The sequence below is a fragment of the Nuphar pumila genome, chromosome 3 (genome assembly GCF_984573655.1).
Source record: "Nuphar pumila chromosome 3, dmNupPumi1.hap1.1, whole genome shotgun sequence".
NCBI classification, from domain to species: Eukaryota; Viridiplantae; Streptophyta; class Magnoliopsida; order Nymphaeales; family Nymphaeaceae; genus Nuphar; species Nuphar pumila.
Genome location: NC_143251.1, coordinates 28,188,453 through 28,213,310, shown reverse-complemented (window position 1 = coordinate 28,213,310; position 24,858 = coordinate 28,188,453). Strand labels below are relative to the sequence as shown.

General features: G+C 36.3%; 1 protein-coding gene across 2 annotated transcripts in view; it reads left to right on the top strand.

The window, feature by feature from the left end:
- Positions 1-215: 215 nt before the first annotated feature.
- The window catches only part of LOC149842418 (uncharacterized), a 50,783-nt gene continuing 26,140 nt past the window's right edge, over positions 216-24,858 (top strand). Inside the window, exons 1-6 of one of the 2 annotated variants that reach the window (XM_090001430.1) lie at positions 216-341; positions 464-591; positions 2,502-2,622; positions 4,099-4,180; positions 4,258-4,328; positions 5,900-5,941. In XM_090001430.1, coding sequence (XP_089857556.1) covers positions 217-341; positions 464-591; positions 2,502-2,622; positions 4,099-4,180; positions 4,258-4,328; positions 5,900-5,941 — 569 coding nt within the window. In that variant the 5' untranslated portion in view covers position 216. Of the gene's footprint in view, positions 342-463; positions 605-2,501; positions 2,623-4,098; positions 4,181-4,257; positions 4,329-5,899; positions 5,942-24,858 lie in introns of both variants that reach the window. The other variant, XM_090001431.1, reaches the window with a different exon arrangement.

Sequence of the window (24,858 nt, the reverse complement as noted above, 5' to 3'; positions counted from 1 at the left end):
CCGTTTGTAACACGTGCAATGCATTGAGTCCGTACATCTGACGCAGAAGAACCGAAAGGAGATCTTTGCTCCCTCTTTCTAAACCAATGAGATCTTCCCTTGGCACGTGACTCTCTCTCTCTCTCTCTCTCTCTCTCTCTCTCTCGGTGTCGTAAGTGTTCCGGGCACGCTAAAACCCTAAACCTCTCTCTCTCTCTCTCCGTGGATCGATCGATAATGGCGGAAGATGGCGTGGATCTCCCACCCAAGCGAGACCCTCGCATCGCGTCCGAAGGATGCAGCGTCCTTCTCGATATCAATGATGGTGATCGACTCATCTTTGCGCGCCTCACTCCCTCCTCGTGAGCTCCCTCTTCTCCTCTTCTTCCTCTGTCTATTCATGGTTTGTTAAAGGTAGGATTCGTGAAATTTGGATCCTTTTCTCTGATTTTTTTTTTCTATTTTTTGGGATTCTGACCTTCAGGACGCTGAAAATCGGGAATAAGACGTGCTCGCTGCGCCCGTTGATTTGTTGCCCATTCGGTTCGCTATTCCGGCTCGAGGCCGGGCCCTCCGGCGCCTTCCTTGCGCGCGACTCCTCGAATTCTGCAGGCATGTTTCCTAGGTACACTGAACTCGATTGTTCTTAGATCTTTAATCGTTAGGCCTTTTGGTTTCTGCCTCGATTTTCTAGCTTTTCGTTTCATTGAGTTCAAGCTTGATTGTTTGATATGTATCGCTGACTGGTTTCCAACAAGATGTAATTCGGACTTTTTTTCTTTAAGTAGCTTGAATTGTGCTGGTGATGCTTTTCATGTTTTGTTACTTGATTGATGTTGGTGTTAATGAATGATTGGAGATGTATAGGAGATGTTTACTTTTAGTTTTTTAATAGAGTCTACGACAAAGCGATAGTGGTTTGTAAGGTTGGGCTGTTGTATTGCCAATTATCTTTCCCGGAGAATTCGTTTCAGTTTATTCCCATAAATAGTTTGAACTATATTGGTATGTGTTGATGCTGCTTTCTCGGTGTTTGGAGATTGCATACAAATGGTTGGTAACTTTTTTGTATCTTTTAGTTGATGCTGGTGTCCATTGATGCATCTGAACAATAAGAGATATAATTTTCTTAAGTAGGAACAAGATGATGGCACTGTTTGCAGGTTTATCCTACATATTGCAACCATACACTTAAGTAGGAACAAGACAACGCACTTAAGTATATTGTCTTTTTATTTATTTTTATATATCAAAGAAAAACGATGCTTGATAATTTAAAGTCTTGATACTAGATCCTATGAAATCCCAGTCAATTGAGTTTGCCGTGATTATGACGGTACATTGAATTTATCAGAACAGTATCATGATGTATTGAGTTTACACAGACGAAACTTTTGCCTTTTACCTTTTCCACATGTATTCATTATCGCAATGGAATTGTAAAAATTTAATTTTCTGACTTTACTGCTTTTCTAATTCATATTCTACATACATATGCATGTGATTAATGTTAGAATCTCTTGGAGGTCCGAATGACCCTCAACTGTAAACAGACTCTTATGAGCCTCTAAAATATCTTTCTGGTCATGACCAATGCTCCAGTTGGTCTTATGCATGTGACTGGCTAACAGAAAAAAATTGCAATAGACAAATGACAATGTGCAACATCGATTAGCCATATACCTTCTGTTATTGGATCAATGCTCCACAAAAAGTAAGAAATTCTGCATGTTCACTAATTTAGGGTGAAAAACGGGGTTGCACCCTTTGCAACACTGGGAAATATTACATGCAGTTCTTGTGTCTTTTTTTATTTAATTCAAATTTAGACCACTATTTTGCATTTTATTCTTTTTGACATTAAGTAGCCAAGCCCTGCTCCATGATGGGTGAGGATAATGTGCTCACTCTCTTGAGGGGTGTTTGTGTATCACAAAAAGACATCATTCAGTGGAAATGGTGACCTTTCTGTGGTACCCACAGAAGCCAACACAATCAAGGGAACATATTTCTGCAAGGAAACCTTCCCCACTTCCATTGTTTTTGTCATTTTCCTCTCATTTTCAGTGGAACAAAGTCCAACAGGGAGTCGTGAGGCACTTTTTGTGCTGTTTCTTCAAGGGAAGTGTTATTGCGACAAGCAAATGTCCCTTACAACTCTGTCAGACTTGACTGCTTTTTACATACAAGGACCAAGGCAGAACCGGAGTGTATAACATATCACCATAAGTCCCAAGAGGGGTCATCCCTGTCCTGTGCCAGTTTCATATCTCCATTTACCTACTCTGCCATTGTGGATGCCAACAGCATCATCTATTTTTGGTGGCCATGAAGCCATGACCTTATCTATTGTTTATTGTTGTTTTCCTTTTTTCATCTTTTATAGTTTGAAAATTATAGAAGCATACACTTTGAAAGAAGCATTACAATTTTTATATCGCCTATTTTGGTGTATTTGAGTGGTCCCTAATGCATTGCACCAGCACAAGTTCTTTGTAATTTTTCTTGTTTGTTTGGCACAGGTAGCCAATTGGAGGAAATGAACAACTCCCAGCTGAATAATGACACCAGGGATAACAGATCATTGGTAGATGATAACAAAGCACAAACGCTCTCTGGTGAAGATATAGATGCATTGCGCAGGTCACAACATTCCATGCATTGATTTGATGTTCACACTTTTTATTTTAGTTTTCATGTCGTGTTACAACCTAATTTCTTTGTTCGCCTTTTAGTAGTTTACTTGGTACTTCTTAATTTACTGCTTTGTGAAACTGAATAAAATACTTCGAGAATTTAAGGCGTTCCTACTGCATCTGCATTGTGAATGTATTAGAAATTGTTGAAAATACATCTGATCATACACTTGAGCATTTATTTATTATACATTTTCCACTTGTAATGATGGATCTATAAGGACAATTTTAAAATATTTTAAAAGAATAAGGGTTCAGTTAATTGTATACCTTAGTTGATCATGAAACCAACTGTAGGGTGAACCAAGGTTTCCAGACTAGAAAGCAGAAGCGGAAGCGGGAAACAATACGAGAAGCAATGCATTTTAAAATGTATAGGAAGCGGGAAGTGAGAAATAAAACAAAGCAATATAAGAATTGAATGGGAATCGAAATGGAACACAAATAAAAACTAAAATAAAAGTGACTATTCTTAAATTTCATGATTTTTTACTATAAAAGTTAAATTTTTAACAAAATCTAAAAATGATGATTGCCAATTTAGAAAAAGCACATGGAAGTGAGTGAGAAGCGTGAGAGAAAACACATAAAAAACATGAAAAGTAGAGTGAGAAAACATATAAGAAGAATATATGAAGCGTGTGAAAAGCATAGGAGAAGCATTGGAGAATCGAGATTCCAATCAAGTTTCGGAAGCGAGGAGTATCACACTTCCGAAGTGAGTTTCCGGGAAGCGGGCTTCCCACTTATCTACGAAGCTTCCGGTAACTCTGGGGAGGACCAATAAGTTAACTTTGGCGTGTACCTAAGTTCTTTTTCCATAGCAGTAGTTGTTATCTTAATTCAACACAATCGGCAAAAGGCTCTCTCAAGATAGCAGCAGTTGTTACATTCATTCGATGCAATTAGCAATATGTTATCAATAGTGTTTGTGCCCATGATTTTTTTCGGCATTAGAGCAATATATATACATATATATGTGTTTTTATTTATTTATTTTGGCAACAGGTGGTTTGTGGTGGTAGTAACTGCAGCAGCAATAGTGGTAGCAGTAATAGAGATCAGCTTTTGAATTTATCAATAAATACCCTTATTTGACCAATTGCATATAAAACTTAGATCCAGTAACCTTACTGTCTGTCGTTTTTTCTTCAATATCATTGTTTCATTGTTTTAACTTTTAATCCATAGAGGAAAATGGATTTATGTTTAACTTGTTTGAAACAGCTATACATCAAACATGACAGGAAAACTCATATTGTGTTTTCTTTTGTTTTTTCTAACCTTAGTGGACTATGGGAACTGAATTTAAATTAATATTTTTTATAAAATTATTTAGCAAATGGTTTAATTATACAGCAATGGTAAATTTATTCTTGATCTTTGCAATTGAAAATTAATGCTCCTGTTTGATTTGATGTAGGGGAGGTGCCACAGGAGATCAAATAGTCGAAGCTCTAATAGATAATAGCTCAACATTTGAAAAGAAAACCTCATTTTCTCAGGTAGTTTTGCTTGTTTTGCCCACTTTAGAAGTTTCTACCTTATTTGAAACATCTACTAATCATTTCTATGCATGTAGGAAAAATACAGGGTCAAAAAGCAAAAGAAATATGCTCCCAAGGTACTTATGAGACGGCCTTTTACGCGAAGGTACCAGACACATTTATCTGCTCGAATTGCACTTTAATGAAGTACAAAAGGAAAAGGTTCTTTATTGATGCTTTATGTCAAAAAGGAAAGTTGTATTCTGATGTTGTTATTATTGTGATATAATGATATGTTGTTTGGGCTTCTTCCTTTTTCTTCTTAAGGAGGTGGACCAAGGTCGTTTTCCTGCTCTTGTAATTTCTTGTAGATAATAACTTACTTGACCTGTCTTCATATTGTCATAGTGGAAATTGCTTCTGGCTCACTGCACTTTTGGAGGAAATTGAAATTATGTTCTAAAATTTGCCCGATGTCTTAGACAGAATATTTCTGATGTTCTATATCTAAAGTATGGGAAATTAGTTAATTGTGTGACGCAGATGCAAGGAAAAAGACAATTCATGTCCTGGTACCAAAATTCTAATTCCCAGTTCCCATATTCGTTGACTGTTACTAGTATATATAGTCTATGCTTATCAGTACCTTGACCTATCTTTTGATACTTATACATCACCCCTACAGTTATGGTAAAGAATTGTGCGTATAGATACTTAAATGGGCCTCTAGCAAAACAAGTTTGTTATCAAGATGCTAGGTGTATTTGATAGTTTTGGCACTAGCAATTGCAAACATTGGAGTGCTTGACAGATTTCTATATAGAACATAACTGGTGACTATGATATGTGTCTGTTTATGCATGTGCTTGCATATATCTGAGTGTTGGGCAATTAAAAGCTATAGAAAGAGATAGTGCATGGTACGAAAGATTCGCATATTAAGATGGATGCCTAGAGTTATGAAAAGATAAGATTAAAAATGAATATATCAGAAAATGCATTGGAATATTACTAATGAGAAAAATAAAGAATGTTGTTTAAGATGATTTGCACATGTACAAAAACCTGTCATAATACCTATAAGAGAGATTGATATGATGCAAGGAATTAGGAAGAAAGTTTGGAAGAAGGCATAAGGAGGTGATACAAAGAATTGTAAGGTGGCGCATGTTGTTACTCTAGACAAAAGGAATGGAGAAACAGGACTAGTAAAGCTGAACTTGTGTAGTCAGCATAAAGGCTTGATGATGATGATGATGTTTTTAGGTTGTCCAAATAAGCAATGAATAATAAGTGCTTTTCCTAACTGTTTAGCAAACAAAACCATCATATTGTCATTGGGATAAATTATTAAATTTCCTAAGATGGTTGAGAAACAAAGTTTCTCTCTTAATTATTCTATCAGCTATCTGGAATATCCAGATAATTATTCAAGCATCTTAATATAACTATTTCAATATTGACAAAAGCTTTTTATTATGTGTACTTGTTTTTACTTTATTATGGATCCTTTCATGCTTTCATTGTAGTCTTCTATCATTTTTATGTTATCTCCATGTGCAGCTAATGTTGAGCTTTTTTGATGGACTTATTAGCATGATTATTGAGAATAATGTTTTTTTTTTGCAATGTGGCTTCTTTAAATGTTCTCTAGCTTATATCAAATGTTTATTAGCTGCCAATTATGGATGCTAGATTTATAAGCTTGGCCTTTTACAACATACTCTCTTTTTGCAGTATATGTGAGGCTTACTTTAGGAAAAACCCTGCAAAAATAGGGTACGCTTTTTGGCTTCTGAATTTTGTTCATTCTTTTTTTTGTTGGGAAAGTTTTCATTACCCTCATATAGTTAGTAGTTGGAAAGGCCTTTGAACATTTAAGTGCTGTTTTGTTTGCTACTTTCTTAAATTATTGGTCAAATTATTTGCATTGCAGCTTGTTGAGCATTTTGTATTGTTATTGAACATAGGCTGTTTGATATCACTGTTGTTTTTCTTCTTATTTATCCATTTTGTCCTTATTGATTTTCAGTTCTTTTGATTTGACCATTCTTGCCATCAAGTTATTTACAACCCTTGGAGTTGGTGACTATGTTATCAAAATCCGTTGTTGTTAATGGCTACCTATAATTACATGTGCCGATCATGATTCTCGTTCTATTTGTTTTCTGCCACTATGATATTTTAGATGGTCTGTTGGATGTGTGTGGGCAATTTATTTAGATATGCTATCTGTTTGATTGTATTCATTGGCATGCCTTACGTAGAAGTAGGTCCTTTGCTGTAATGAAAGCGTAAAACAGTGGGAAACTGGAAAAGAAAAAAAGGATGAAGAAGGATAGTATTGGTTATGAAGAAGTGTTAAGGCTCATTAACCCACTTGTTTCTCATTCCAAAAGAGTATATTATTAGATGGTAAAAATGCTCTTAAGTCCAAAACAGCCTACTAAATACAGAAAAAGGACTTACAAAGAGTAAAATAATAAAAGTAGCCTCAAACAACAAAAGAAATGACATAACTGTTATGCTGTCTCCTTAGGGAAAAGATGTTGACCATCCCCAACTCACCAACCATTTCTTTGAGTCTTGGTCTGTTCACTTCCTTAGGATGTTGACTATTTGGAGTGTACATACACGAGTTATCTGAAAATTGACTTCCACCTTTTCTTTTAAAAAGTAACAATCAATATCTATGTATTTTTTCCTCTCATGTTGGACAAGATCTAAATTCTATTTGGATAACAACCTTATTGTTGCAGTATAGGAAAATAATAGTCTTTATCTCTAACTTTGTAAATGCAAGCTTCAGCCACAAGCCTTCACAGATTCCTTGTGCCAGTGTTCTGTACTTAGCCTCGACATTAAATCAAGCTACAATTGGCTTGTTTTTTGCTATTCTGTTTCCTCCAATCAGTGTATAATATCCTGCAGTAGACTTTCTATCTTCTAAAGAACCTGCCTGATCGACATTTACATACCCTTCAATGTCAAAATGTCTGTGATTAAAGTATACAATCCCTTTCTTAGATTTTGCTTCAAGCATCTTAGGATGAGATAAATGAGTTTACTAACCACTCTCACAACATAAGCAATATTGGGTCTTATAATGGTAAGATAAATGAATTTACCTACTAATCTTTGATACTTTTAAAAATGAAAAGTACCCTTTATTACTCTTGAAAAATTGTGTTTGGTTGTTTCTTTCCCATAAAAAACATAAGCCCATTATACCTCCTAAAAGTAACTACATATTTTCTCAAGTGTCATTAAGTTTTTGGGCGTTTTTATCATTTCAATCAGTCGAATGCTGCTAATATTAATATAAAAGATTTAAAAATAGACCCACTGTCAAATATAGTAGATAAATTCAATATAATATGAAATAGGATTCAACTAGTGATCTTGTTCAACACCGTTTTGATATGAACTGCCTCGGTGACTCTTTCCTCACTTTGAGTTTATTCAGTGACCATATTTGAAGAAATAACCTATTTTCTCTAACCTTAACATGTAAACGAAAACTCAGATTGAAATGCTTCAACTAGTTGCTTCTTGTTATAAGACTTTCTCCTGCCTTCAACTTAGCCTCCTCTTGAAGTAACGCAAAGGAAAATGTATACAGAAATTAAGACTTGGAAACACCCTTGGGGCCTGTTTAGATGATAAGGGAGACAAACCTGGTTTGACAAAAGCCTGAATTTGAAGGTATTTGACAAACAAAAGACCTAGTTTTTTAGGCTTTTCATTTGCAATAACTGAAAAAAGGTATAACTAGCCATTTTCTGGCCACTCACCATCTGGAAATGGCTGGGATTCTTTCGCCCTTGCCGGTCAGAACCATCTTGCTCATTTTTTCGGCCGATGGGTGGCTGGAACATGGCTACAAAATGTTTTTTTTAATATAAGAATTATTCTAGACATTCTCCAGCTGGTGGGTGGTCCAAAAATGGTTGCATGTAGGGTTAAAAAAAAGCAAACATTTCCAGCCACTTTCTGGCCAGTGGGTGTTAGAATATGTATATTTATATATAAATATACATATTCATGTATATATATGTGTTTATGTATAGTCTTGTCTTTGACCATGTCCATCAAGGGCATTTTGGCCTTTTTGCTTTGTAATAGGTACTGTCCACTAGGGACAGTTTTATATTTTTTTTGTCTTTTATTTTTTTTCCTTGTATTTATGTAAAAGGGGCAAGGGCCCTATGGTCTTTTTAGACCATAGAGCCATTAGAGCTCCCAACAGTCATATTTATGACTGTTGGGATCTCTCTGGGAGCTGCCCCCAACAGTCATTGTGACTGTTGGGAGCTTTTCCCTCTCCCTCTTTATTGTTATGTATATATAGGGATACATGTCCCCATTTTTTGTAACTTGCTTTCTCAAGCACTTCACATCAATAAAAGCTTATTATTTTATATTGTGTTCTTGTATTGGCTCTCTATAAGCCTTGTTTGCCCTTTGTGCTTATATTGCCTCTTGGCTCTTGTATTGTCCCGTAGTGGACTATTATTGTGCTTGTGCACTTGTATGGATATATTTTTACGTACTTTCATTACATGGTTTCAGAGCCATAGTGCTCTTGGACTTGTGGAGAGTGACCATCACGTGATCGGGTTCGTGAAGAAGCATCCAAAAGCGTTTGTGTGTTCGTGGTGCTTGTGGTGACCCTTGTGGGCATCTTATCTACATCTATGTCACACCGACACTAGGTACCGGACGCGGTGCAGGTACGAGTTGGGTCGGGTTCAATCCCGCACTGGGTCAGGTCCAATCCCGACCTAACCCGAACACTTTTTTTCGGCGTTGACTATTGAAAGTCTATGTAATATAAAGTAGCATAGTTTTATTATGTAAAGTAGTCTTGTATAAGTTAGTATCTACATGCCCTATAAAGAAGGGGGCATACTAGTCATTTTATTCTGTTTACCTTTATGCTGGCTAAGGGGATCGACCCTCCTTGAGATGATGACTCTCATTTCACGATATCTGTAGAGAAACTTTTTTCTCTCCCTTCTTTGTTATCTCTCCTCTAACCCTAACTTCTTTTCCCTTATTTCTCATATAATTAACATGTTATCAGAGTCATGCCTGCGTTTTTGAAGAGGAGATTGAAGGCATTTGTGAGGGGAGGAGGGCTCCATTCTGAGGTTGCGTGAAGATTGTGCTGACATCATCCTTGAAGGTGTCGACTGGTACAGTCAGGTCAGTTTTGTGATTTTTGAGTTAGGGATTCACTAGCTCATGATTTTAGAAGATTTTAGAAGCAGATATCAAGTGATTTGAAGAAGTATTGGATTTTTGGTGATTTTTCTTAGGATTTCTGGATTGTAGAGGAGTTCCTGACCAGATTTGAGAATTTCTTTGAATCTGATCAGGTTTTGAGTTTTTAAGTCCAGAAATTGCTTGGATTCAGATCGTTTTTCTTGTAGGAGGCTGAGAAATCTGCTTGGGCGAGCAGGTTTGGTGTTTTGGAGGAGTTTGTGGAGTTTTTTGGGTGATACTAGCAGGTGGTAACCCATTTTTTGGGTTTTACTGTGCATGACTGCCCTGGTATTGCTGAGTTTGGGCAATGTTTGGCTTGGTTCAGTCCAAATAGCATATGTATTATGCTTTGAAAGCAGGGTTTGCGTTTTAGAGGACCTTTGTAGTGTTTTTGGGGTGTTACTAGTAGGCAGTAACTCATTTTTTGGGTTTTATTATGCTCGACTGCTCTAGTATTGCTGAGTTTGGGCAGCGTTTGGTTTGGTTCAGTCCAAATAGCATATGTACTATGGTTTGAAGCACTCATTTGGACTGAGTTTTTTTTTTGGACTTGTTTGTTCCTATTGGGTTTTGGCTGGTTATGTGCATATTTTTTATAGTGTTGTTGACTGTTTGAAAGTGTATCTTGTTAAGTGCTTGTTTGGTACTTTATTTTTTGTAATATTTATTGTGGGTGATATCACGGAGAAGGAAGAAATTCAAGTCATCCCGGTCAAATTAAATGGGACAAACTATGCATGTTGGGCTGATTTTTTTGAAGCAGCGGTGGTTGAAAAAGGATTGAGAGGCTATTTGGATGGTTTAAAAACAAAACCTAAAGCTTCTGATGAGGGTTTTGATAAATCTATTGAAGAATGGGTCATAAACAATGCACAAATTAAAGCTTGGATTCTTGGGTTCGTGGAAACAAGGATAGCCATGAACATTTTCAAGTTCCATGAGACAACTGGACATATTTCAGACAAGTCTATAGGTAAGAGAACTAGGTGAAACATTATCAACTCACTCAAGAATTGAGAAGTATGCACCAAGAAAGTAAGTCAATTAAAGAACTCTATTCAGACATGCAGAGAATCTGGGGTGCTCTTGCACTATGGAGGTGTAGAAGAAATGCGAGAATTATACAAAATGTGTGTCTTGCACTTAAGGCAGAGGGGTGGCGGTGGTGGTAGGACTGGAGGATGAGGGGAGATGGGACTTGGAGGAAGATGTGACCTTAGCTCTTTTCAGTGTCATTATTATAAGAGTCTTGGTTGCATGAAGAATTACTGCCCAATTCTCAATAAAAAGAAAGGTGGTGCATATGCAGTGTCTATTGAGAATGTAACGACCCTAACTCATACCCTTGAAAAAGTGTGGATTTTTTTTTTAAATCAATTGCGAAAAGTTTTCTAGAAACCCGAGGCCTTTACAGTTCTATTGCGCATCCACAAAATCACAAGGGATCTTAAAACACAAAATGAATCAACTTTATTAATTCAAGAATCAAATAGTCTCAGACAAGTGCAAAATAAAAGAATAAGAATAAGCAAAAGGAGTAAGTGAAGGAGTAGAGCCACGTTGTCTCTAAGTGATCTGTCTAGCAGTTGTGATGCACTCGTAGCTCTCCCAGAAGCGAGTCCCATCACTGGGCGTCAGAGGCTGCAAGATATAAAAATAGAAGAGTCAGAACCAAAGATTCTGAGTACAAGTTTTTCTAATGAAACAAATAAGTATAAAGAATACAAATAAGAATCATGCAATAATTTAAAGGGATACTACTGCAATAATTGCACAATATCAAATAAACAATAAGAATATTCATCATGCAACAAGATGCAATAACATGCACTTAATCATACAGGACAAGTAAAGAAGCAAATAAATATGCATGATCTAATGCATAACAGGAAAATGCATAATCTCAGTGCAAATGCATAAATAATTTATTATCTGTAATCAAGTTCTCTTTCATAAGCATGTCCTTATTAGGATGCACATACATTTAAGTTTTACTTTTTATTATATTCATTGCTCGCGGATACTCAAGACGGGTAAGAATTCTCGAGGTCAAGTAGGGTTCCTAGGGTAACTTATTCCATAAGTTATATTTTGTTACTGTGTTTCAAACTTAGCCTCCGACCGATATCAAGAAAACAACACCATCCATCGGAATATTAGAAATCAATATCTAATGTCAGGACACCAGGAAAATCAGCATCCACAAGTGTCACTTTCTTGATATACCAAAACAACAACTGCGTTTACACACTACCCCCAGGCAAAGTGGCGAAAAATCCCTAAAACCGTGGCCAGGAGAAAGAACCTCAATATTGGGTTCAGGAATAACAATAATGCACATGAAGTTTTTGTATCCTCACGGTTCTCCGAAACCGCAACTCTAAAAGTCTCATTCTAAAGATGAGATATCTCAGAACATATATTACACTGTTTTGTCTTTATTTTATTATTAGTAGTCATTTATTAATTTAGCATGCACAATTAAAAATTCAAGTTCACATATCCGCATGCGAGATTCATTACGGGACCATAGCCCGTAGAAAACCATAGATCAATGCAATATAAAAACAATATCAATGTGACTTTTGCGATGTATGTAAAACAAGTAAAGTAGGAGCATCTAAGCTCAAGACTCACCAGCCCCGCGATGATCCATTTTGATCATCGATGCATCATATGCAAAACCTTAACAACCTGACATATATGTGATGATATCCACATGCTTTTAAATGCACATTCATATATGCAAATTTTAACTATTTACATGGAACAATGATATTCATATGCATGAGTTTACCCCACTATGCCATGTACATGCTTCTATTTATCACGTAAGCAGGTGAACACACTCCCACGCAGGCACATACTGAAAAATTACACATTTGAAGTTTATGTACACATGTGATAGCCAATATTTGCATTTAAAACTAAGGCAAGTGGGGTGTGTCAAGTAGGCATGTGAAAAATTTCATTATTAGCGTGCATAAAGATATATCAGCTACACTTAGCGAAATCTCAAAACTAGATCACATGACCGTACACATTATTTTTATCAATACACGTGCACTTGGAACCACTTGAAATAACATATTGGTAATGCATATCATAACAAGTGCAGGCATATGGAACAAAATCTCACTCATGGCATGTATTTGGGTCAACATACGTACACTTAACAAAAACTGGAAGTTAGCATTTATATATAGTTTTAAAATTCTAGATTTAAACCAACACGGAGTTTGCTAAAAAAAAACTCTTTTAAAGCCTCCTTTTTTTTGGTACAAAACGGTCCAGCACCCAGCTGGGCAGGGCCTGGCAGCCACTGCACAGGTCCAGACCAGACCTGTGGGCATCCTGCCTGGGGCCTGGCACTCGGCTGGCTGCCAGCCAGCCCAATCAACAAAAAAAGATTTTCTTATTTTATTTTTTGTTAACCTGCTGCCCAGCAGGCCTGACAGAACCGACCTGCTGGGCTCGGTTCTGTCGAGCCTGGCAGGACCAGCAGGGTTGGCAACCTGCCAGCCTAGTCTGGCAGCACCCCTCGAGTGCTGCCAGGCATGGCCGTGCCCAGCCAGCTTGCTTGTGAGGCTCCTCGGCATGGGTCTGGCCCAAAAAAATGTGACCCTAGGCCAACAAAGATTTTTTTTCTTCATAACCTACTTTTTTTTTTTTACAGAACATACTGGGACCTGTGCAGGTCTGCCAAGTTATGACAGGCCAGCCGAGCCATGTCATTAAGCCCAGTAACAACTATAAAAGAAAGAGCATGGCCAACAATAACAGAATTTTTTTCAGGCCCTTTGAATTCAGGCATATTCCAATGCATGCATATACGTATTTACACCAATATACATGTATAATCAAACTTACATTTAGGCATGACAGATTCATACATCGAATGTGCTTCCATACAAACACGGGAGGTATACATTCTCGAAATCCAGTATACATTAACTTTTCACATGCTTACCCAAACTGTTATTGAAATATACATGTTTACACAGATTTTTTTTTCTTTGAATTCATGCATTCAACGGCTCATGTGATTGTATATCTATGGAAATCAATATTCATCAAGAAGAAAATCTGAACAACATTTCTACCATAAATAAAAATTCTGTTTTAGCATGTACATAATATTATTTCATTGAAAAGATGAAAAAAATTCAAGAATACAACCATGGAGGGAGATCCATGGATCATCCTTCATGTATTTTTGAGAAAACATCCATATAAACACTTTTTCTATGGATTTTCATCAAAATATTTTATGAAAATCCAATCTATAATCAATTGCTTACTTGATTCAAGAGAGGAAACCCATACCATGAATATAAAATGAAGGAAAACAATGGTAGAAGTTGCAAAACGTGGATGGTTGGAGAGGATCTCCTCCTCTTCTTCCTCCTCCTTTCTCTCTTTTTCTCTCTCTTTTTTTTTTTTAAGTAGACCAATAAAGGGGGTGGCACCCCCCCTTCTCCAGCCCCCTCTAGATGGGCTGGAGAACGGGGGTTTCCTCTTTTGAGAAAACTCCCTCTCACCCTTTCCTAACTTTTCAAACTTTCCTTATTTTGACTTTTTTTTTCAAACTTTTCAATTTTCTTTAAAAGTCTTTTCGTAATCTCTCTTAGGTCTCTTTAGGTATGTATAAGGACTCCATTAGGAAGTCCTAAACAACCCTAACAATAAAATTTCGGAATTGATAAAAAATAATTAATTAATAATGAATTATTTAATAATTAATTAAATATTTTTGAAATTCCAAAGTTACTTTAATTACTTTAGGAGTCTTCTTAACTCCAGTTAGCTTTAATTTAAAGCTTTAAACCTATGTCACATGGGTGTGGGTGCGGGTATGGGTGCGACACGGGTATCAATTTCAAAAATTTTGGACACGGGGACATGACTATATATATATAACAATAATAATATATATATATATAACAATAATAAGATTGTAAATTTTAAAGTAATAAGTTGACTAGTCAAAGTTGACAATATATATATATATATATAACAATCATAAATGGACAAAAATAGACTCGGTCAAAGTTGATCAAGTCCAAAATGTGGACGGACTCTGCCCCAGTGCGTTGACCGAGTTCGACACTTCGTTGACCATGTCCGCCCCATGTCCGAAGCCGCACCCGTGTTTGGGCATGTTGACGCAAGTGCGTCGACCTTTTAGCCGAGTCCGTGTGACTTAGCTTTAAATTGAATTTAAAGTTAGATTTTCATTAGACATGGATTTGGATCCATATCCAAAACAAAATTGGATCATGATCTGGATCAAATCCGGATTAAAATGGGTCTTGGATAAGGTCTGAATCCATATTATTTCGAATCATAAACATTGGATCCAGTCTGATCCAAATTCGGATCTAGATCGACAAACTGTTCATTTTTTGAAAAAATGCGATTTTCGGGCCAACCGGAACCTGAATCCAGAAAAGTAAAATATCGTTGCATTTAGAATTCTGAGACGCATCCAACGATATATAACTTGAATATAAATTTCAAATTTTGTCCGAAAATAACTTGAATTTCGCTTGAATTTAAAAGTCAAAAATTAAACTTTTTCTCACATTTTAAGTGGCTCGTTTAGACCTAGTTGATGAGACCTTGGCGAAGCCCGGACTCAAAAGCATCGGTCTAATATCGAGGTTCAAACGATTTTTCTCCCAGACTTAGCCAAATTTTTGAAAAAATCTGAAAATGACTAAGTATCAAAATACTGATATTACATTGAGGGTGTAATACCAAGGGATGAGCAATCGGGTGGTTCTGCATTGATTGGTAGTGAAGTGATGGATAGTGGGTAGCTTAAGAAACTAGAGCAGGTTTAGTAAGAAATTCAACATCATATCAAAAAATTGCAGCTTCTTGCTTAGTTAGCCATTAGCCCTTCTTCTTCTGCTACTCCTACCTCATCCTTTGGTACTGCATTTTCAGGTATCTCAGGAGTCTCTACAGTGGCAATTTTTGCACTGCAGATGGTTCTTCTATGTATGTTTCCAAAGTAGGTTCAATTACGTTTGATTCCTATCCTGGTAGTAAGTTTAATCTTTGTCAAGTTTATCATGCTCTATTCCTTGCTATGAATCTTATTTGTGTCAGTCAAATTACCAATCTTAAATTTAATATCATTTTCTACTTTGTTGGTTGTGTTGTGCAGGATCAGTTGTTAGGGAAGAAGATTGAGATTGGCAATTGAAAAAGAGATCTGTACTACCTGGATTGGATTGATATGAGGGACAAGAAGAAAGTTAAAATCAGATATGGAGCATCAATTTTGGATGAGTATGTTTTGTGGCACCAGAGACTGGGCATATTTTCCACTCTAGGTTGTAAAGTTTAGTGTCCTCAGGAAGTTTTGGAAAATCCAACCTAGTTGTGTCAAATCATGTTAAAGACTCTGGAAGAAGAGTCATGCTATGCTATTCAAGTCTAGTAATAGGGAATCAGAAAGTCCTTTTGATTTGGTACATTCAGATGTATGGGGTTCTTCTGTTGTGTCATCTTATTTTGTGACTTTTATAGATGAGTGTACAAGGTTTACTTAGATATACTTTATGAAAAATAGAAGTGATTTTTTTGAAATCTTTAAAAGCTTTTGTGCTATGGTTGAGAATCAGTTTGCAGCTAAGATTAAAACCCTGCGTACTGACTCTGGTGGTGAATACATTAGTTATGTGTTTGAAAGGTTTGTTCATCACAAGTCTTGTCCTTAACCTCCTGAGCAAAATGGTGTGGCTGAGAGAAAAAACATGCATATCTTGGAAACAGTTAGAGATCTTCTGATTGATTGTGAACTACCTAAAATGTTTTGGGCAAATGCAGTTCACCTGAGCATTTATCAGATCAATCGTATGCCTTCTGGAATACTTAAAGGCATATCACCTTTTTAGAAACTATATGGAAGAGTTCCAAACTTTGATATGTTGAAAGTGTTTGGTTGTGTATGTTTTATCCTTATAGTTGACAGATATAGAGATAAGTTATCTCCTAAAGCTCCAAAAATGTTGCTTTAGTTTTTTTGAGGGTTAGAAAGCATACAAGTGCTATGATCCGGTTGAAAAGAAAGTGGGGGTATCCAGACATGTGGTTTTTTCAGTAGAATGTGCTATACTTTAGCTAGTATGGAGAGAAGACTGAGAATGAGAGTAACTTGTCCGTCCGGGTTTCCTTTGAAGAAAGAGAAGGTGAGAGAGTGAGCGAGAGGATGGAGGATCAAGGGGAGAAAGTTCTAGCTAGAAGAGATAAGTTTGGTCAAACTTACTCAAGGAGACATGAAGGTGTGTTTGAAATTCCATTTTTAGATAAAGTGGAAGAGCAGGGAAGTGAAGAGGTCAATCTTGATCTTATTCCTTCGACAACAGATCCAGACAACAACAACAAAACTTAGAGTTACCTTATTCTTCTTCCTCATCCTCTGATCAAGTATGCAAAAGTTCTAGACCTTCTGTTCTTCTCTCTCGTTTTGTATCCTAATAGTATTTTGCACCTCATTATTGTGCTTTCCTAGCCCTAATCTATTCCTATGTTGAGCCCAAGTCCTATGTATAAGCCGCAGGAAAGGAGAAGTGGCAAAAAGCCATGGTTGATGAAATGAATACACTGGAACAAATGCAAGCATGAGAGCAAGTAAAACCTCCTCCCAAGAAAATTATTTTTGGCAGCAAATGGGTGTACAAGGTAAAAACAAAGGCATATGGGTCAGTGGAGAGGTATATAGCTAGATTGGTGGCTATGATGTATAATCAACGATTTGGAATTGACTTTGCGGAAAGCTTTGCTCCTGTGGCTCGTATGACCATGATTCGTACTCTTCTAGCAGTGGCTGTTAAAGTGTGTGTATATATATATATATATATATATATATATATATATATATATATATATATATATATATATATATATATATATATATATATATATATATGCTTGTAAACTGAAATACCCATCAAGGGTATTTTTGTCTTTTCACTGTAATTGGCATCAACTATCTTTTTTCTTTCCTTTTTTTTTTCCTTTTTTTTACCTTTATTTTCTATATTTTTTTTTACCTTTTTACCTTTTTTGATTTTTGGGTTTTTTGGGGCAGCTCTAATATAGCTGTTGGAGCTGCTCCCAACAGTCATAAATATGATCGTTGGGAGCAGCCCAACAGCCATATTGGGCTGCTCCCGTGTGGTTCTTTCTCTATAAATTGGCCTCAAGGCCTTGGGTTATATTATCCCTCTAGAGTGAGGTTTCTTATTCAATAACAATCATTCTTGACCCTTGTGTGGGTGTTTTTGCTTATTCAATCAAGTGTAATGCTTGATTGAAGTGTGTTCTTACAAGTTCATAAGTGACTTTTGTTGGAGTTGATCTCTTTCATTACATGGTATCAGAGCTTTGGTGCTCGTGAGGCATAAGGTTATCTTTTCTAAAGGAGGATCGTGATAACACCAAGAAAAGGATCGTGGATCGCTACATCGGGAAGGCAACACTTCATCTTTTGCGTATTATCCTTCTTATCTCTCTCTTGTTTTTCTCATTCTTCTCTACTCTCGCTCATTACATTGGAATGGAGCATGAAAGGGAAGTAATGGTCTCCATTCCCGTATGCCTAAATGATACCAACTGTGATGTGGACATCCATAGTCAAGCACAAAATTTGGGAAAAAGGCCTTTAGGGTTTGGTGGATGGGTTCGAAAAGGAACCAAAACTCATTCTCACCAAGATTGAGAATGAAAAAGAAGTGGCTCTCCACGGAGAAATGTCTAGAGCCGTTTGTGACTATGAAAAGAAATGGAAAGAATGGAGGATGAGTCATTCTAAGATCATTGGATGGCTCATCAATAGTGTTGATATTTACAAATGTTCTAGCTTAGCGAAATTTGATTTCACTAGTGACGCATGGAAATATCTTAAAGACATGTAGTCTTAAAGATATTGCTCACATTTGTAATGTTCAAAATAAAGTTAGAACTATGATCCAAGGAGAGATGAGCATTAGGGAATATTATAAAGCTCTCTCTCTCCTTTGGAATGAATTGACTCTTCTTGAACCAAAATAGCATTGTCTTAAAACTCCATGAAAATCAAATTAAAACAAAACATTTCTACCAATTCATCAACGGACTTAGACCCGAATTTGAAGGGACTAAGTCGGCCCTCCTTCATAGAGGAGGTGTACCATCCATAGTTGAAACTCTTGAGGAATTAACTATGGAGGAAAATAGGTTGAAAAAGCCTTTTGCTTCAAAAAATGAAGAATCCGTGTTTGCTATGTCAAAATCCGGCAATCATTCTAGAAGTTACAAACCACCTCATTTTGTAAAAAATGAGTGGAAGAAATTCCAACTATAAAAGGAATGAGAAGAGGGGTGACTATGAATACAAAAAGGGTGAAAAAATTATTTGTTATCATTGTTATGAGTCAGGACACATCAAGTCTTTTTGTCCCAAAAGAAAGAAAGAAGATCATAGAGACGATAAGAGAGTTGCTTCGGTTGAAGGCCATGAAGATGACGACTCCAAATGCATCAGTTCGCTATCTTTGACTCAACTAATGGAGACACTATAACCAATGCTAAAAGGTCAAACTTCCTCTTTCTCAGGAGCGGCCTTATCTACAAACGGGGACCCTGGTAAGATTTCATGGATACTTGACTGCGGTGCCTCGTTTCATATGACTCCAAATGAGTCCATATTATCTGAATGTCATACTAACTCAAAAGATTCTTATGTTTCAACTGCCGATGGAACATCCTTGAAAATCAAAAGTCTTAGAATTTTTAAAAATCAACCAAATTTTCACATACCAAATATTCGAATAGTACCAAAATTGAATTTAAACCTTTTATCCGTTTCTCAAATTACAAATCATGGATGTAAAGTCTTGTTTTCATCTAATGATTGTTTAATATAGGATCTCCAGTCCGGGAAGTCGATTAGGCGAGGCCATAGAAGAGGATATCTCTATGTAATGGATAATCTTGAGCTATCAAAACTTAGTTTTTGTAATTTTGTGAAAAAGCAAGACATAGAAAATTGACACAAAAGACTAGGACATCCTTGCGTGTCCAAATTACAATTGTTTCCATTTTTCTTAAGTTATAAAGGAAAAGATTTTGTGTGTGAAGATTGCATTCTTGGAAAAATGAAATCCTTACCATTTGGACCAAGACATTTCATATCTAAAAATTCTTTTGAGTTAGTACATTCAGACGTATGGGGACCGGCTCCTATGGTTTCCAAAGGGGGTGTATCTTATTATGTTATATTTGTGGATAACTATAGTAGACACTCTTGGATATTTTTTCTTAAACAAAAATCTGAAGTATTTGACTGTTTTAAAAAATTCCATCATTATATAAAGACTCAATTTAAAACCAATATTCAAATCTTTAAAACTGACTCCGGAGGAGAGTTTGTATCAAAAGAATTCAAAAATTACCTTGGCCTACATGGAATTATCCATCAAAAATCCTGTTCATATACTACTCAACAAAACGTTCTAGCTGAAAGAAAGCATAGGCATATCATTGAGACAACGAGAACACTCCTTATCTCAAAAAATGTACCTAAAAGTTTTTGGGCCGAAGCCACCCTTACGGTGGTCTATTTGATAAATAAAATGCCTTCAAAAACCATTGAAAATATTTCTTCAATTGAAAAATTATTTAAACCATCACTTGATTATAATAGGCTAAGAGTCTTTGGATGTAAGTGTTTCATTCTTACTAATAAAAATGACAAACTTTCTCCAAAAGCAATCCCTTGTGTTTTCTTAGGCTATGCCGAAAACCAAAAGGGATACAAATGCTATGACATTGAAAAAAACAAATTATATGTTTCACGAAATCTCACATTTCTTGAAAAAAGAAAATGGTTTTACCCAAGAAAAAATCCAAGAGAGTTGTGATTATTTATTCTTTTTTTATCTTATCAATGAACGTGGAACATGTACTTATGATGTGTATAAGAGTGAAAATAAAGTTTTTAGTCATGAAGACGTACTTCATGATAATGTACAAACTTATTCTCGACGTACAAAAGATTATCGATCATGTGCATTGGAAAGATATTCAAAAAACCAAGATATGGATCCATCTAGTATTAGAAGATCCATAAGAATTTCAAAAGCCCTAATAGATTTGTATCTTATGACTCCTTTGAGCCAAGGTACAGATCATGTCTTATGGCCATACATTTCTATATAGAACCAACTTAATGAATGATGAATTAAAAACATTAGAAAAGACAAAAACTTGAGAAATTCAAACATTACCCAAAGGTAGGAAAACCATAGGATGTAGATGGGTCTACAAAGTTAAAACTAAATGGGATGAAACATTAAATAGATATAAAACTAGACTTGTAGCCAAGGGATACAATCAAGAATATGAGATAGATTATGACGAGACCTTTGCTTCAGTTGCTCAGATGACAACTGTCAGGACTCTGATTTCTATAGTCTCAATTAAAAAATGGTCTATTTTTCAAATGGATGTAAAAAATGCCTTTTTAAATGATGATCTGGATGAAGAAGTGTATATGGATCCTCCACCAAGCTTAAGTTTAGCACATGGGAAAATTCTTCGGTTATGCAATGGTTTGAAACAAGCCCCAAAAGCTTAGTATGATAAATTCAATACTATGATGACAAAATTGAATTTTAAATCTTGTTATACTGACACTGCATTGTTTGTTAAGTCTTCAAGTGCAAGAATAGTGATATTAGTACTTTACGTCGATGACATGATTATCACAGGAGGTGACAAATGAGTAAATCAAATAAAAAATATCTTCAACGACAATTTTAAAATGTTAGATCTTGGTCTTTTACGTTATTTTCTTAGAATAAAAGTGGCTTACTCACCTCGTGGTTATTTTTTATCTCAGACAAAGTATGCAACAGAAATCATAGAACGATGAGGACTTACGGACAATAAACGAGTTGATACTCCAGAAGTTATAAATGCAAAAATGAAGATAGATGATGGAGAACCTCTGAAGGATTTTACTCCATACAGACAAATGATTGGAGCCATGTCTTATCTATTCATTACTTGATCTGATCTTTCTCATGCTATTTATTTCGTTAGTAAGTTCCAACATGCTCCCACTACAGTATATATGAGTGCTGTAATGAGAATTATTAGATATATTAAAAATTCAATCAATGATGGATTACTTTTATCATCCTCTTCCTCTTTAAAAGTCATTGCATATTCTGACTGGGGAGGGGATTTAAATGGCAGACGCTCAACCACTGGTTATTGTGTTTTTGTAGGTGATTCTTTGATTTCATGGCGATGCAAAAAGCAACAAAATGTGTCTCTCTCTTCCACGAAAGTTGAGTATCGTGCCATAACAACAACCACATCTGAGTTGGTTTGGTTGAAACAACTTCTCGAAGATATGGGAGTTCATATTGTAGAACCATCAAAATTATGTTGTGACAATAAGAGCGCTGTATACATTACAAGCAATCATACATTTCATGAGACGACCAAACATATTGAAATGGATTGCTACCACGTTCGTGAAGAATTTCTGAAGAAGACCATCACATTGCCCTACGTTCCGTCCGAGTATCAACTAACAGATTTCCTCACCAAAGCGCTTCCATCTCCCAGATTCCGCTTCCTTCTTGGCAAACTCTCAGTTGTGCCACCATGAGTTTGAGGGGGGGGTGTGTTAAAGTGTATATATATATATATGCTTGTAAACCGAAATACCCAACAAGGGTATTTCGGTCTTTTCACTATAATTGGCATCATCCATCTTTTTTTCTTTTTTTTTTCCTTTTTATTTTACCTTTATTTTTTGTATTTTTTACCTTTTTACCTTTTTCGATTTTTGGGTTTTTTGGGACAACTCTATATAGCTGCAGCCATATGGGGCTGCTCCCATGTGTCTCTTTCTCTATAAATTGGCCTCAAGGCCTTGGGTTGTATTATCCCTCTAGAGTGAGGTTTCTTATTCAATAACAATCATTTTTGACCCTTGTGTGGGTGTTTTTGCTTATTCAATCAAGTGCAATGCTTGATTGAAGTGTGTTCTTACAAGTTCATAAGTGACTTTTGTTGGAGTTGATCTCTTTCATTACAGTGGCAACCATACAACAATCGGACCTTTGGCAGTTAGATGTCAAGAATGCATTCTTGAATGGGAACTTACAAGAATAAGTGTATATGGAGCTTCCATAAGGATACTATGATCTAGTAGGCAGAGTGTGTAGATTTTGCAGAGCTCTATGTCTAAAGCTCTATATGGTCTCAAACAAGCACTTCGAGCTTGGTTTGAGAAGTTCAGTTCATCAGTGAGGTCACTTGGTTTCTATTCTTGTAAATTGTATATTGCTTCTTTATGTAGATGATATGGTTCTTCATGAAGGTGACATAAAGAAGACTGAAGAGAAAAAAAATTGGCCAATAAGTTTGAGATGAAAGATTTAGGGCATTTGAAATACTTTCTTGGGCTTGACATAACTTACTCTTCAAGGGGACTGTACAACATAAGTATGTATAGATTTGATTGTGAAAACAAGATTGACGGATGACTCGAAACAAGTAAATTCTCCCATGGAGGCAAATTTGAAGATGAGAGCTACTGATGGCATTGAGCTAGAGGATCTTGTTGTATACAGGCAATTAGTTGGGAGCCTTATATATTTGACTATATCTACACCAGATATAACACACTCAGTTCATATAGTAAGTCAATTTATGAGTGCTCTCCGATCACTTCACTTGGCAGTAGTACTCAGGATCATCAGGTATGTCAGAGATTCTATGCATTATGGTATGTTTTTCTCGTTTCTGTCGGATAAAGATGCTAATTTTGAAGGCTATACTAGGGATCACCTTTCCACTACAAGATTTTGTGTTTTTCTTAGAAGCTCCCTGATCTCACGTAAGAGCAAAAAACAACAAAGGTGGCCTTGTCTGCTGCTGAAGCAGAATAGAGAGCGATGACTCGTGTTATGGCTGAGATTATTTGGATTCGATGGCTATTAGGGGAATTGGGAATTCCATGTGAAAAGAAAACTCAGTTATCTTGTGACAATATGAGTGCTATTCATATTGTAAAGAATCCAGAGTTTTATGCGCGCACTAAGCACATTGGAATAGATTGCCATTATACAAGAAGAGCTTATGAAGATGGAATTATAGCTTTAGAGCATGTCAACTCAAAAAATCAAATTGCAAATGTGTTTACAAAAAGTCTTTCTCTTTTGCATTTCAGTTCTTTTCTTTCCAAACTTGGAATGATTCCTTTACATCCTTCCAAGTTTGAAGGAGAATATTGGAAGTCTATGTAATATAGAGTAGCATAGTTTTATGTAAAGTAGTCTCATATAAGTTAGTATGAACATACCCTATAAAGAAGGGGGCATACTAGACATTTTATTCGGTTTACCTTTATGTTGTACTAAAGGGGATTGACCCTTTTAGAGAAGATGAATCTCATTTCATGACATCTATAGAGAAACTTTGTTCTCTCCCTTTGTTATCTCTCCTCTAATCCTAACTTCTTTTCCCTTGTTTCTCGTATAATTTGGAGATAGAGAGAGAGAGAGAGAGAGAGAGAGAGAGAGAGAGAGAGAGAGAGAGAGAGAGAGAGAGAGAGAGAGTACCTCTTCTTCCTGCAACAATTCGAGAGAGAGCAAAAAGTGGGCCTTCTCCTTTTATTAGATATGTTATATATGGATCCTAATCAGAGTTACCGGAAGCGCTTAGGTAAAAGGGGAAGCACGAAACGTCACGCTTTCGAAGAGTGAGGGGAAGCGTCCCCCTTTTTTGGGAAGCACGCTTCCCCCACGTTTCCCCACGCTTCTCCATTTTTTTTTCATTTTTTTCGCTTCCCCTCGCTTCCGGTTCGCTTCCTAGGTCGGTTCAGAATTTTCTTCTAAGTGGTCCCACGTTTCTCCGCTTCCTAAATTTTTGAAAGTGCCTTGCTTCCCGCTTCCCGCTCTCGCTTCCTCGACTGGTAACTCTGATCCTAATATAGTAGATCTATATATAATCTAGACCCAAGCCCAAATTCTCTCTCTTATAGCTCTTCACATGTGTTGGATTGGTCCTGATGCACTGCATCACCATCTTTATATGCTTTGTACACTCATGGAATGTGTGATTACTTGTTATGTAGATGACACTTTTATTATCACAACATATTTTCAAGGGCTTTAAGATGATAACTCCCATGTCTTTGAGAAGACTCCTTAGCCACACAAGTTTTTTGTCTTAGTCATTGCACGATACTCAGTTTCAGTGGTGGATAACAAGACATTTTGTTGTTTCTTGCACCTTCAAGAAATCAAAGAATCACTTAAAAACACAAAAACGTCAGTAGTTGAGATCTTATTGAAATGAAATGGGATCTTCGAAACACGAGCTTTGATTAACAAGAGCAAGTGTCAAGAATG